The sequence below is a fragment of the Dendrobates tinctorius genome, unplaced genomic scaffold (assembly GCF_039654945.1).
Source record: "Dendrobates tinctorius isolate UK_male_01 unplaced genomic scaffold, ASM3965494v1 ptg000010l, whole genome shotgun sequence".
In the NCBI taxonomy this organism is placed as follows: Eukaryota; Metazoa; Chordata; class Amphibia; order Anura; family Dendrobatidae; genus Dendrobates; species Dendrobates tinctorius.
In genome coordinates, this window is record NW_027361678.1 from 14,888,977 (window position 1) to 14,903,329 (window position 14,353).

The 14,353-nt window shown below is 49.5% G+C and overlaps 2 protein-coding genes across 3 annotated transcripts; one reads left to right on the top strand and one right to left on the bottom strand.

The window, feature by feature from the left end:
- Window positions 1-7,058: 7,058 nt before the first annotated feature.
- Window positions 7,059-10,958, bottom strand: ZC2HC1C (zinc finger C2HC-type containing 1C). The gene is made up of 3 exons (XM_073587639.1): window positions 10,825-10,958; window positions 9,321-10,560; window positions 7,059-7,505 (listed from the first exon to the last, which is right to left on the bottom strand). Exons 2-3 carry the CDS (start codon window positions 10,557-10,559, stop codon window positions 7,251-7,253), a joined length of 1,494 nt encoding a protein of 497 aa, XP_073443740.1. The 5' UTR covers window position 10,560; window positions 10,825-10,958; the 3' UTR covers window positions 7,059-7,250.
- On the top strand, window positions 10,869-13,835 carry ACYP1 (acylphosphatase 1). 2 transcript variants are annotated; one of them, XM_073587649.1, is made up of 3 exons: window positions 10,869-11,005; window positions 13,077-13,210; window positions 13,309-13,835. In XM_073587649.1, exons 2-3 carry the CDS (start codon window positions 13,130-13,132, stop codon window positions 13,522-13,524), a joined length of 297 nt encoding a protein of 98 aa, XP_073443750.1. In that variant the 5' UTR covers window positions 10,869-11,005; window positions 13,077-13,129; the 3' UTR covers window positions 13,525-13,835. The 2 variants fall into 2 exon arrangements, with proteins under 2 accessions (XP_073443750.1, XP_073443756.1); XM_073587655.1 differs by lacking the exon at window positions 10,869-11,005 and adding an exon at window positions 11,012-11,117.
- Window positions 13,836-14,353: the final 518 nt, after the last annotated feature.

Below are 14,353 nucleotides of genomic sequence, written 5' to 3' on the forward strand. Positions count from 1 at the left end.
GCCCGTGTGCCACATAACGTACCGCCCTTGTGTCCCATACTACAGAAAGTAAGTGCCCCCCCATATATGCTACCATTGTATACTCTGTGCACCACCATTGTACACCCTAAGCACCACACTACAGAAAGTGCCCCATGTGCCATCGTACACCCTGAGCATCACACTACAGAAGGTAAGTGCACCCTCCCATGTGCTACCATCGTACACTGTGAGCACCACCAGTGTGTCCCATACTACAGAAAGTGCCTCCCATGTAACACCATCGTATAATGTAGCATGAGCTCTACCAGTGTGCCCCATACTACAGAAAGTAAGGGCCTCCCATGTGCCACCATCATACACCCTGACTGAGCTCCACCAGTGTTCCCCCATATTATGGAAAGTAAGTGCCCCCCATGTGCCATCATGCACTCTGAGTACCACCAGTCCCATACTACGGAAAGTAAGTGCCCTCCATGTGCCACTATTAATAATAATAATCTTTATATAGCGCCAACATATTCCACAGCGCTTTACAGTTGAACAGTTTCAAACACAAGTGATAAGTAACAACGTTAACAATACAATAATTAAAGCGACATAAGATGACCCTGCTCGTGGGAGCTTACAATCTACAATGAGGTGGGGGAGATACAAAGCACAGGTTTGTATTTACAATGATGGTCCAGCCATCTTCAGGGGGTGGGGGTTAGATGGAGATAGTGAATGGGCTACACACACACAAACATAAAATGACTGATTACTGAATGTGATAGGCCGCTCTGAACAAATGTGTTTTGAGCGAGCGCCTAATACTATGCAAATTGTGGATGGTCCTAATATCTTGGGGTAGAGCATTCCAGAGGATTGGCGCAGCACGGGTGAAGTCTTGGAGTCGGGAGTGGGAGGTACGGATTAGGGCAGAGGTTAGTCGAAAGTCATTTGCAGAGCGCAACGGTCGGTTAGGCCGATAGACAGAAATGAGGGAGGAGATGTAAGGGGGTGCCGCACTGTGGAGAGCTTTGTGGGTGAGAACAAGTACTTTGAATTGTATCCTGTAATGAATGGGCAGCCAGTGTAATGACTGACGAAGAGGGGACGCGTCCGAGTAACGATTAGCCAGATGGACAACCCTGGCTGCTGCATTAAGGATGGACTGGAGAGGGGAGAGTCGAGTGAGGGGGAGGCCAATTAATAGAGCGTTACAGTAGTCCAGGCGGGAGTGGATCAGGGCGACAGTGAGGGGTTTTTGTTGTTTCCATGGTGAGAAAAGGGCGGATTCTAGAGATGTTCTTTAGGTGTAAGCGGCACGAGCGGGCTAGAGATTGTATATGGGAGGTGAAGGAGAGATCGGAGTCAAACATAACACCCAGACAGCGCGCCTGCTGTCGGGGTATTATTATGATGCCACCACCCACGGAGAGGGAAATGTCAGATTTAGGGAGGTTAGTAGATGGTGGGAGCAGAAGAAGTTCAGTTTTGGAGAGGCTGAGTTTCAGATAGAGAGCAGACATGATGTTGGAGACTGCAGACAGTCAGTCAGTGGCGTTCTGTAGTACAGCGGAAGTAAGGTCAGGGGATGATGTGTATAGTTGTGGGTCATCAGCATAAAGATGGTACTGAAAGCCAAATCTGCTGATGGTCTGTCCAATTGGGGCCGTGTAGAGAGAGAAGAGAAGGGGGCCAAGGACTGAGCCCTGAGGTACCCCGACAGTGAGAGGAAGAGGAGATGAAGTGGAGCCAGAAAACAGAACACTGAATGAGCGGTCAGAAAGATAGGAGGAGAACCAGGAAAGAGCAGTGTCCTTAATGCCTAGTGACTGGAGCCTAGAGAGTAGGAGAGGGTGGTCAACAGTGTTGAAAGCTGCAGAAAGGTCGAGAAGAATGAGCAGAGAGTGGTCACCATTACGTTTTGCTGTCAGAAGGTCATTGGTCACTTTGATGAGTGCAGTTTCTGTCGAATGTAGGGGGCGGAAACTGGACTGTGAAGGGTCTAGGAGGGAGTGAGTGGAGAGGTAACGGGTAAGGCGGGAGTATATCAGGCGCTCCAAGAGTTTAGAGATGAAGGGGAGACTGGTCTGTAGTTGTTTAGCAGGATGGGTCGAGGGTGGGTTTCTTTAGTAATGGAGTAATGATAGAGTGTTTGAAGGAGGAGGGGAAAATGCCAGAGGAGAGGGAGAGATTAAAGATTGTAGTTAGGTGAGTTGTGACGACTGGAGGAGATGTGAGGGAATGGGGTCGGTTGTGCATGTAGTCAGAAGAGGAGAGGTGCCTGGAGACGACTTCTTCTGTGATGGGATCGAATGTGGAGAGTGAGTCAGGGGAAATGCAGGGAGGGATGGGAGTCACTGAACTTGGTGATTGGGAGCGGATTTCCTGACGGATATTGTCTATTTTCTCTATAAAGTGGGAGGCCATGTCATCAGCGCAAATGTCTGTGATAGGGGCTTGTGCTTTTGGCCTGAGGAGGGAGTGAAAGGTGTCAAAAAGTTTATTGGGGTTGTTGGATAGTGAGATCAGGGTGGTGAAGTAGGTCTGTTTGGCGAGGTGAAGGGCAGAGTTATATGTCCTTAACATAAATTTGAAGTGTATGAAGTCTTCTGGTGTGTGTGTTTTCCTCCATAAGCGTTCAGCACACCTAGAGCATCGCTGGAGAAATCGGGTTTGCGATGTGAGCCAGGGCTGTTTCACTCTGTGTTTGGAGGTTCTGAGGGTGAGGGGAGCTACTTGGTCAAGGGTGCTTCTAAGAGTGTCATTGAAGTGATGTACAGCCAAATCAGGACAGGAAAAAGAAGAGATTGGGGACAATGATGAGTGTAGGGAGTCTGAAAGTGTATGAGGATTAATGGTTTGTAGATTTCTGACTGAATGGTAGGTAGGAGGGTGCTGGGGTGAGCGATGATTTGTGAGTGTAAAGGAGAGAATGTTGTGGTCAGAGAGGGGAAGCGGTGAGTTATCTAGGTAGGAGATTGAGCAGAGCCGGGCGAAAACCAGGTCCAGGGTGTTACCGTCTTTGTGTGTTTCAGAGGTTGGGAGCTGTGAGAGGCCTAGAGAAGTGGTTAGTGATAGAAGCTGGGATGCAGATGTGGAAGTGGGGCTGTTAGGCCATGTGCACACGATGCAGATTTGCAGCGTTTCCGCAGCGGATTTTACCGCGCAGAAACGTTGCATATCCGCATTGTGATGTACAGTACCTTTAAAATGAATGAAAAAAAAAAAACGCTGTGCAGACGCTGCAGATTTTTCCGCGCGGTTTTCCTGCGGTACAAAATCCGCAGCATGTTACTTTTGTGCGGTTTTCTATCTCCCCTGTTACCAAATCCGCAGGGGGAAGACCGCAATGGAAAACCGCACAAAAACCGCATGAAAACCGCGTGAAAAATGGAAGAAATCCGCAGGAAAAATGCAGGTCATTTGACCTGCGGTTTTCTTCCATTCTGCACGGAAAAATCCGCAGGGCTCAAAACTCCGTCTGCACTCAGCCTCAATGGGGATGTTGAAGTCTCCCAGGATAAGGGATGGTAGTTCTGAGGACATGAAGTGCGGCAGCCAGGCAGAGAAATGGTCCAGGAAGTGGGTGGGTGAGCCTGGGGGTCGGTATATGACCGCTACTCTGAGGGAGAGGGGACAAAAGAGCCTGATGGTGTGGACTTGAAAAGAAGGGAATGAGAGTGATGGTACTTGGGGGATGACCTGGAAAGTGCATTGTGGGGACATGAGTATGCCGACTCCACCACCAGGTCTGTTTGTCGGTCTCGGGGAATGGAAGAATTGTAAGCCACCATGGGAAATGGCAGCAGGAGAGACAGTGTCAGAATCCTGAATCCAGGTTTCCGTGAGGGCCAACAGATTCATAGAGTTTTTCAGAAAGTAATTGTGTAGGAAATGAAGCTTGTTGCATACAGACCGTGGATTCCAAAGGGCACAATTAAAAAAAGGAGATGAAGGAGTGCAAATAATATTAGTAAGATTATTAAGGTTTCGATGTGAGGTAGGGTAGGGATTGAGGTTGGGGGAGATGTCCCCTGAAATCAGTAGGAGCAGGAAGATAATGAGCAAGTAGTTTATGGAATTGTATGAAGATTGTTTGGGCAAGATGGGCTGAGGTTTTTCAAGAAGGTGAGAAGTGCATGGGAGCTGTACATGGGAGAAGGAAAGAGAGAGGAGCTGATGTATATGAGTCGTGATGGAGGGGGGATTGGTTGGTGAAAGTGGATTGCAAGAGAACATAGGAGGATAGGAATAAAGCACATGGATATAAGGGACAGCAGAGTGTGGGTTACCTGACTCCTGCCCTGACTAACTGCCATGTAATAACTGCTGTATCACGACGCTTATCTTCGTGACGCTTTGCTTCTGTGATGCGTGCACCCCTAAGGATGGTTCTAAATTTATAGTCCAGACTGCAGGGTCAGAAGAGATGGATTGTGGGAACAGGTTGAGGATAATTTGCCAGCTGGGGTCAGCACACCAGGGTTTTTCTTTTTTGGATGATCAAAGGCTACTTTCACACTTGCTTTGTTTTGCAGCGCGTTTTTCCCGCAAAAAAACGCATACAAATGCTGCGTTTTTTATGAGCATGCATGAAAAAAACGCAGCGTTTTTATGCGTTTTTACCGCGTTTGCGTTTTTTTCCAGCATTAGTTGGCCCCTCACACTAACCCAAACCCTTAACCAAACCATACCCTAACCCTTAACCAAACTATACTAACCCTAACCAAACCCTACTAACCCTAACCCTTAACCAAACCATACCCTAACCCCCAACTCTAACCCAAACCCCTAATTTCCATTGTCTAATGGTCAACCAAAAAACGCATGCGCAAAAAGACGCATACATGAGCATGCCAATGCGCATATATGCGCACCCATAGACTTATAATGGGTGTCTTGCTGTAAAAAAACGCATTGCGCACGCATGCGTTTTTTTGAGGCAAGTCGGACACCCAAAAAATGCAACAGGATGCATTTTGTGCGCCCGAGCGCACACCACAAAAAAACGCATGCGCGTAAAACGCATACAAACACGTATGCGCACATAAGCGCATCCCATGCAAAACATAGGGGAAAAAAACGCATGCGTTTTTTAGCGCTAAAATACAGCGCAAAAAAAACGCAAGTGTGAAACCAGCCAAAGACATTCAGCCTGGCAACATCTATTTTAACACCTCCACCAGATAAGATCTACACTGATCCCAGTCATGGTTATGCAACAGTGAGTTTTAAGTACAATGCACCAAATGATTTATAACAATGAGGCTGTGTGCACACGGTGCGGTTTCTGCTGCGTTTCCGCAGCGGTTTTGCCCCTGCGGAAACGCAGCAGTTCCGCTGACCAAGTACAGTACAATGAAACCCTATGGGGCTTCAAAAACGCTGTGCTGACGGTGCGTTTTTTTCCGCGCGGTTTTGCTGCGGTTTACAAACCGCAGCATGTCAATTGTTTGTGCTGTTTCCGCAGCGTTTTCATACCTCTACCATAGAGGTGTGAAACCGCAGACCAAACCGCAGGGCAAAACCGCAGGTCACTTTACCTGCGTTTCCGCGCGGAAAAAAACGCAGCGGAATCCGCAACGTGTGCACTTAGCCTGAATTAGCAGACACATTAAAATATGTTTCTAGATGGTAAAGCAGCAGATGACACAGCAGACAGCAAGCAGAGGTGGGAATTTTTACCATAACAGTCTACTGCAACAGATGAGACAGCAATCAGAGGTGAGAAGTTGTACCATTTGAATATGTTGCAGAAGACAGCAAGCAACAGCACTATTGTACACCCTGCGCTCCATAGTGTACAGAAAGTAAGTGCCCCCCATGTTCTCCATTCTATGCAACAGAGCACAGGACAAAGAAATGCATGCTATGATCGCATTGGTCAGGGTCGCAGCCGAGCTCCTGCAGATGCTATGATCAGCCGCATGGGTCGGGATCGCAGCCGTGCTCCTGCAGATGCTATGATCGGACGCATGGGTCGGGATCGCGGTCGGGCTCCTCCAGATGCTATGATCGGACGCAATGGGTCGGGGTAGCAGCAGGGCTTCCGCAGACGTTTTGATCGGCCGCATTAGTGAGGGTTGATTTGTGCGGCACGCTGTGGTTGTGCCCAGTATACTAAACCTCAGCTTGCCCTGGACCACAGTACACCTGCACATACCCAGCCTAACATGGAGGTCTAGTAACCACCAGTGTGTCTCAGCTGCAGCTAATCATCACTTCTTACAGGACATGGTGTCTGACCATTGGAACCAGCTTCTCACCCGTTCGGCAGGCGAAGTATTGCATAGATTCAGCTATGGCACTGCACAGAGACGATAAATAAAACCTATACTGCTTGCATAGCCCCGGCCTTAGACCCCTGTCACTCGGCTGCAGTTTTTATTAAAAAAAAAAAAGGAAACCTTGCCTTAGCTGGTATTGTCTCGGCGCTGCAGCCAATCGGTGAGCTAAACAGCTCTGTGTTGATGAGCTAACTGATTTGCTGTATCGCTGAGACAATGCCAGTCACCGGGAGCAGGGTAAAGTGGGGTAAAGTCAATTTTTAAAAAAAAAAAAAAGCTGAGGGACTGCGGCCTTATTGGCTTTGGTGGGGTCTTGCTGGAGTAGCAGATACAGTCACGCTTTACATGGACAAGTGGGGTTTGGCACCTTGCACTACCCAACGTCTCCTGCGTGAGCGCTGCCCGCTTCTAACAGCAGTGTGATGTTCTGTACAGGTCGACTATCACTCCTCAGCTCCAAACACAGGTCGCACCATGTGTTACATTGAAAAAAAGACATACTGCTAGAAGTCTGAAGTAGAGTTGAGCGACTTTAGTCGGATCGGGTTTCATGAAACAAAATTCGTTTCAGACAAAACTGGTCCGACTAGGGCAAAAAAAGTCGGAGTTTCGTCCGAAATCCAACCCCAATGCAAGTCAATGGGAAATAAAAGTCAGCATTGAGCGGATGACATTCATCCACTCAATGCCGACGTTTATTCCCCACTGACTTGCATTGGGGTCGGATTTTGGACGAAACTCCGACTTTTTTTGCCCTAGTCGGACCAGTTTCATCTGAAACGAATTTTGTTTCATGAAACCCAATCCGACTAAAGTCGCTCAACTCTAGTCTGAAGACGTTCAGGAACTGCAGCCACTGCTCAGTAGATGCACCGCGGCTGCTGGACATGACAGAGCCTTGTCTGGATGCTGTGTGATGCCCTCTACAGTCCTGAGAAAGTAACTGATACTATACAGCCTACTCCAGGCGGCCTCGCTCTCCTCGTACCTGTGTCAGAGGCGGCGGGATGGTGGAGGCCGAGGTTTGCTTCTAATTGTCTCACACTTGGGAATATGTCGTTCAGCTGCACGTGGAGCAAAGCGCCGGCTGCAGTGAGGACACGACACATAATCGGGGTTCTCCTCGGGAGGAGGAGGAGGAAGGTCAGATATCCTTCCACCTTTGGCAATAACATCCTGCACTACCCGTGCCTGACGGATTGTCCTCAGGAAAGACTCGTGCTTCTGGCGCCAAGAGTTATCCCTCACCTGTGAAAAGAGAAACATGGACATAGGAGGAGGTGAAAAGGCAAATATGAGACTAGTGAGCTGTCAGGAATTAATAGGTCAAGGAGAGAAGGTGCAAGAAAAAGAGAATGCAGGAGGTGAAGAGGGGAGATGCAAGAGATGAGTAGACAAGGAAAGAAGGTGCAAGAAAGTAAGGAGTTGAGTAGATGAAATACAGTCATGGCCAAAAGTTTTGAGAATGACACAAATATTAATTTTTACAAAGTCTACTGCTTCATTTTTTCTAATGGCAATTTGCATATACTCCAGAATGTTATAAAGAGTGATCAGCTTAACAGCAATTACTTGCAAAGTCAATATTTGCCTAGAAAATGAACTTTATCCCCCAAAACACATTTCAACATCATTGCAGCCCTGCCTTAAAAGGACCAGCTAACATCGTTTCAGTGATTGCTCCATTAACACAGGTGTGGGTGTTGATGAGGACAGGGCTGGAGATCTGTCATGATTAAGTAAGAATGACACCACTGGACACTTTAAAAGGAGGCTGGTGCTTGGCATCATTGTTTCTCTTCTGTTAACCATGGTTATCTCTAAAGAAACACATGCAGTCATCATTGCACTGCACAAAAATGGCCTAATAGGGAAGAGTATCGCAGCTAGAAAGATTGCACCTCAGTCAACAATCTATCGCATCATCAAGAACTTCAAGGAGAGAGGTTCCCTTGTTGCCAAAAAGGCTCCAGGGCGCCCAAGAAAGACCAGCAAGCGCCAGGACTGTCTCTTAAAAGTGTTTCAGCTGCGGGATCGGGCTACCAGCAGTGCAGAGCTTGCTCAGGAATGGCAGCAGGCAGGTGTGAGTGCATCTGCACGCGCTGTGAGGCGGAGACTCTTGGAGCAAGGCCTGGTCTTAAGGAGGGCAGCAAAGAAGCCACTTCTCTCCAGGAAAAACATCATGGACAGACTGATATTCTGCAAGAGATACAGGGAGTGGACTGCTGAGGACTGGGGTAAAGTCATTTTCTCTGATAAATCCCCTTTTCGATTGTTTGGGACATCTGGAAAACGGCTTATTCGGAGAAGACCAGGTGAGCTCTACCACCAGTCTTGTCTCATGCCAACTGTCAAGCATCCTGAAACCATTCATGTGTGGGGTTGCTTCTCAGCCAAGGGAATGGGCTCTCTCTCAGTCTTGCCTAAAAACACAGCCATGAATAAAGAATGGTACCAGAATGTCCTCCAAGAGCAACTTCTCCCAACCGTCCAAGAGCAGTTTGGCGATCAACAATACCTTTTTCAACATGATGGAGCACCTTGCCATAAAGCAAAGGTGATAACTAAATGGCTCAGGGAACAAAACATAGAGATTTTGGGACCGTGGCCTGGAAACTCCCCAGATCTTAATCCCATTGAGAACTTGTGGTCAATCATCAAGAGACGGGTGGACAAACAAAAACCTTCAAATTCAGACAAAATAAAAGCATTGATTTTGCAAGAATGGTCTGCTATCAGTCAGGATTTGATCCAGAAGTTGATTGAGAGCATGCCAGGGAGAATTGCTGAGGTCCTGAAGAAGAAGGGTCAACACTGCAAATATTGACTTGCTGCATTAACTCATTCTAACTGTCAATATAACCTTTTGTTACTCATAATATGATTGCAATTATATTTCTGTATGTGATAAAAACATCTGACAAACACACATAAAAACCAGAGGCCAGCAGATCATGTGAAAATATATTTGTGTCATTCTCAAACCTTTTGGCCATGACTGTACAGGAGGTGAAAAGGAGGAGAGATGCAAAGATGTAAGAGATAAGGACCGAGGGGGCTGACCTGGGGCATCGGGGAAGTTCGATTCCCTTTTTTGTGCAGATACGGCTCTAGATCTGTTCCTTTGGCTCGGGCCTTGGAGGAGTCAAACACTTTCCTGCTGGAGCCGTGTGTCTTCTGGCATACCGCAGCATGCTTCTGCAGACGATGCGACATGAAGCGTCGGCCACACAGCTGACATTGGACAAGTGGCTGGCCCGTGTTCTCAGGGAAGCTTCCATAAAGCAATATCTCCTCATCTACAAGACCAGATGATGGACGTCCTATGTCCTGCACTCCAGGAGCCTCCAGTCTCAGCTGATGAAATGTATCTTCAACTTGTGTGACAGCAGGATGGCTCACGCCTCTGCCCCCACCATACTGCTGACGGGACTCTACTATGGAGAGGCCACTGTCCTCCTCAGCCTTCATCCTGCCCAAGCTGTACTTGTTTATGGAGTGGGCACTGTGCGTTGTGGCCCGCTCCCTGCTTCCACTATACAGGTCTATGGGTGGATAACTGTCTTTCGTGGCCCTCTCCCTGCCCCCCTTGTAATGTTCTATAGAGAGGGGGTTGATTTTTGTGGCCTTCTCTGTTCTGTCTTTGGTGGCCCTTTTCATGCCTCCGCTGTCTCCTTCCTCCAGTTTGGTTCTTCTAGACTTCGTCTTGGTGTCTTGGACCTCTCGAGCCTTCCTTTCCTTCCATTCTGACTCTTCCTTTTCCTTCTGGATGCGCCGCAGTTCTTCCTCTGTTCTGCGCAGCTTTTCTCGCAGTAGAGCCTCTTTCCTGCGAATTTCAGCCTCCAGAATCATCTCACTTTTCTCGAGTTCTTGCCATTGATCAGGGCGACTTGGTCCTGACTTGGAGCGGACATGCGGCAGTGAGGGTTTGATGCTGGCAGCACTGGCTGATGGACAGCGGTAAACTTTGGGTTGCCTGTGGGGATACACGGGCTTTAGCAGGTGCGCTCTGTCTACACCTGCTGTCCTTTTGGTCACAGTCCAGTTTGAAGCCCAAACCTTCTCATCAGGAGGCTGCTGGGTTCTGGAGCCAGTGATCCGCTGGGAGATGCGCTCTTGTTGATGCGTCAGCAGTTTTAGCATCTTCTGCTCTTTCTCCCGCAGCGCTCGCTCCTGGTATTCATTCTTTAACAGCTCCAGTTTAGAGAGAAGTTGGGGACCTTGTCTTGGACAGAGGGGTGACAGCTGACATTCACCCAGGCCCTCAGCAGACGTGTAGCAAGCCAGCGTTAGTCTCGCCATCCTGGAAGGAAGAAGGAAAGGACAGAGAAAAGTCACTATATAGAGCAACCATCCATAAGTGAGTGGGTAAGGTCAGATCCAGCTTCACACTACACGGGCGGCCCCCAGAACCAGACACCCCCACTACACGGGCCGCCACTAGCTCCCTCTCCCCCAGGACCCCGCTCCAAATTGCACGGGCCGCCTCCCCCCGGTTCCACACTACACAGGCCGCCCCTGGAACCCTGCTCCCCCCGACAAATGCTGGAGATCTGTGGGCTCTTACCGCACTCATTAGGAGCCACTGGAAACGCTAAGCTCGGAAACTCAGTTCTGTTGTGCTCGTTTCCAGGCAACTACGTGTAGTGACGTGACGTGAACGGGGGAGGGGGAAAGGTGCTGATGGCGTCATCATCAGGCGCCTGCCGATCGGATCTGTTGTCATAGGAACAGCCGGCGGTCTGCAGGTACGTGACTGGGAACCGCGTCTGTGTATGGAGCGATGATGATAGGACTGCGCCCCCCCCCAAGGAGGACTAATGCACGAGGACAACACCTCCACCCCCCCTGCACAAGGAGGTCAGCCCCCACCCCCCTGCACATGGAGAACAGCCCCTTACCCCCCCTGCACAAGGAGGACAAATGCACAAGGAGGACAGCCCCCCCCCCTCTGACCTCCTTGTACGGGGAGGCCAGCCTCCTTCCAACCTCCCTGTAGGAGTGGGCCAGTCCCCTTCCGACCTCCCTGTACGGGGAGGTCAGCCCCCTTCCGACCTCCTTGTACGGGGAGGCCAGCCCCCTTCCGACCTCCTTGTACGGGGAGGCCAGCCCCCTTCCGACCTCCTTGTACGGGAAGTCAGCCCCCTTCCGACATCCTTGTACGGGAAGTCAGCCCCCTTCCGACCTCCTTGTACGGGAAGCCAGCCCCCTTCCGACCTCCCTGTACGGGGAGGCCAGCCCCCTTCCGACCTCCCTGTACGGGGAGGCCAGCCCCCTTCCAACCTCCCTGTAGGAGTGGGCCAGTCCCCTTCCGACCTCCCTGTACGGGGAGGCCAGCCCCCTTCCGACCTCCTTGTACGGGGAGGCCAGCCCCCTTCCGACCTCCTTGTACGGGAAGCCAGCCCCCTTCTGACCTCCTTGTACGGGGAGGCCAGCCCCCTTCCGACCTCCTTTTATGGGGAGGCCAGCCCCCTTCCGACCTCCTTTTATGGGGAGGCCAGCCCCCTTCCGACCTCCTTTTATGAGGAGGCCAGCCCCCTTCCGACCTCCTTGTACGGGGAGGCCAGCCCCCTTCCGACCTCCTTGTACGGGGAGGCCAGCCCCCTTCCGACCTCCCTGTACGAGGGGGCCAGCCCCCTTTTGACCTCCCTGTACGAGGGGGCCAGCCCCCTTTTGACCTCCCTGTACGAGGGGGCCAGCCCCCTTTTGACCTCCCTGTACGGGGAAGCCAGCCCCCCTCCCTGTTTTTTGCCTGATGCAGAGGAGCTCCTGGTAGCCCATACAAAACCTTACCTGTTAAAGGGTGTCCAGTACTAGACCAACCCCTTCTCAATCTGAATGAGGATCACCTTTAAAATAAAAACGCCTATACTCGGCTCCCGTGCCATTCACGTGCGGTTGTAATGACACATGAGCCCTGCACCCAATCAGAATTAGCTTCTCTGGTCACGCCTTCGGACATACAAGTAATCAAGAGGAAGTGAGGGCTTTGTCGTTGGGCTCACGTGTCGTAACAACCGCACTGAACCCCGGGAACGTGAGTGGTGACACCACTGGAATGGCGCCCGCACGGGAGCTAGGTGTATGTGTTTTTTTAATTTAAAGGGGGCCCACATTCAGATTGAGAAGTGGTTGGCCTGGTAGTAGCAACCTGTTTACGTAGTTTTCTTTTTGTGCTGTCATGAACTTGAGCATGTAAAGTGCTAACTGAGGCCTTTAGAGCCTGAGCTGTAGCTCTTGGGTTTCCTGCAGTTTCTCTGAGCATTGCATGGTTGAATTGACCTTGGGTTGAATTTCTTGGCACATCTATTGCATGAAAAAAACCTCTGTAATGAGGGACTCCAGATTGCCTGTCTGGATTTGGCCTTATAACCCTCCTGAGATTGATTGGCAGCAACAATCGTTTCTCTGGAATCCTTGCCGATGTCTTTCCTTCTTGGTATTGTGTTATCACCCTCCTGAATGCTTCACACCAGCAAACTGCCAGAACTTCTGCTCATAGGCCGCATAAAAAAGCACAAGCATAATAAAAGTCGGTCTTTACCACTGCCACACTGAATAACGAGTGACATCCGAAAAAAAGAGTCTGATAGCACCGGTCCGATGTATACGGCGGCGTGAGCCCTTACAGAGGACATTTCATTAGCAGGATCTGGCTACTATTTGCCCTTTTAATGGAAGCAGTAAGGGTGTACTTAATTTTTCATAAGGTTTCTAACATCTGCATACCTTGTGTGCTGTGTGTATGCGCACACGGGAGTGGTGGCAGCACATCTGTGTGACCCACCGTCAGTCCCTTGTGTTTTCTATCATTTTCAGGTGCCACTGTGTGTTTGTAGACTGTGCCCGTCTGCTCCACCTCCAGGATCATAATGGAGGGCGACACCTTAATCTGTCTGGACTATGAGGTGTTTGGGAAGGTTCAAGGTGTTTTCTTTCGCAAGCACACACAGGTAACCGAGGGTCCGGCATGTGGTGCACCAGCAGTGATGACCACCCTCCTGTTTGGGGACCCTTGTGTGATGCAGTGTTTGTGTTTCCACTGTTGCAGGCAGAGGGGACTCGTCTGGGTCTGGTCGGATGGGTGCAGAATACAGAACATGGAACGGTCAGAGGTCACTTACAAGGTCCTGTGGCCAAAATGCGGGAAATGCAGCAATGGCTGCAGAAAACAGGGAGCCCAAAGTCCAGAATCACAAGGGCCCAATTCCACAATGAAAAGAAGATCCAGCATCTGGAACATGCCAGCTTCCAGATCCACAAGTGATAGTATCTACGGGCGTCACAGCTATCGTAGTGGCATGACCCATAGGACGGCTCTTACTGCATAGAGTAGGCCGTGCCTCTCCATGTGCCCTAATGTGCTCAGTCCCACGGCCTATGGGCCCTTCAGCCAGCTACCACGAGGGTCTGCAAAGACAAATATTGCGTGCATGAACTTGCGGCCTCAGCTTTGTGTCCGTCAGACCCTTTTCAATATATAGTGAGCACCCCACCATGTATGTGATGTCCTACAAGTGAACGGTGTCTGCCGCCTCTACCCACTCCGACATTAAAGTGTTTGTCTTTTACTGGCTAGACTACTGGTGGTCCTCGTCTCTTTACGCCTCACAGTGTCCAATACAGAAGATATTCTCAGCTGTCCGTAATACAGACATGCTTATAACAATGCGTGTGTCAGAGTAGAGGGGGGTCCTCTGCGATCCTTTTGTCTACATGTCACAGTATACACAGTATAGAGAGGGGGTCCTGTACGAGCCACACGTCTACATGTCACAGTATAGGGGGGTCTTGTACGAGCCCCACGTCTATACACTGTTCCAAATTATTATGCAAAAAATATTTCCTCATATTTTCTCTAAATTACCTATATGAATTGCAGCCATTGTTATTTTCCAGTCATCTAATATTCTAGTATAATTGCAATGTTTTTGAACAAACTGCCTATGAAAACAGTATATTTTTAAAAATAAGAAACACTCAAAATGCATGTTCCAAATTATTATGCACAGCAGAGTTTTCAACCTTTTTATTTTTATTTTGAACCAAAAAATGGTCAGTTGTGAAATTATAAGCATTATCAGCTTATTACAAAA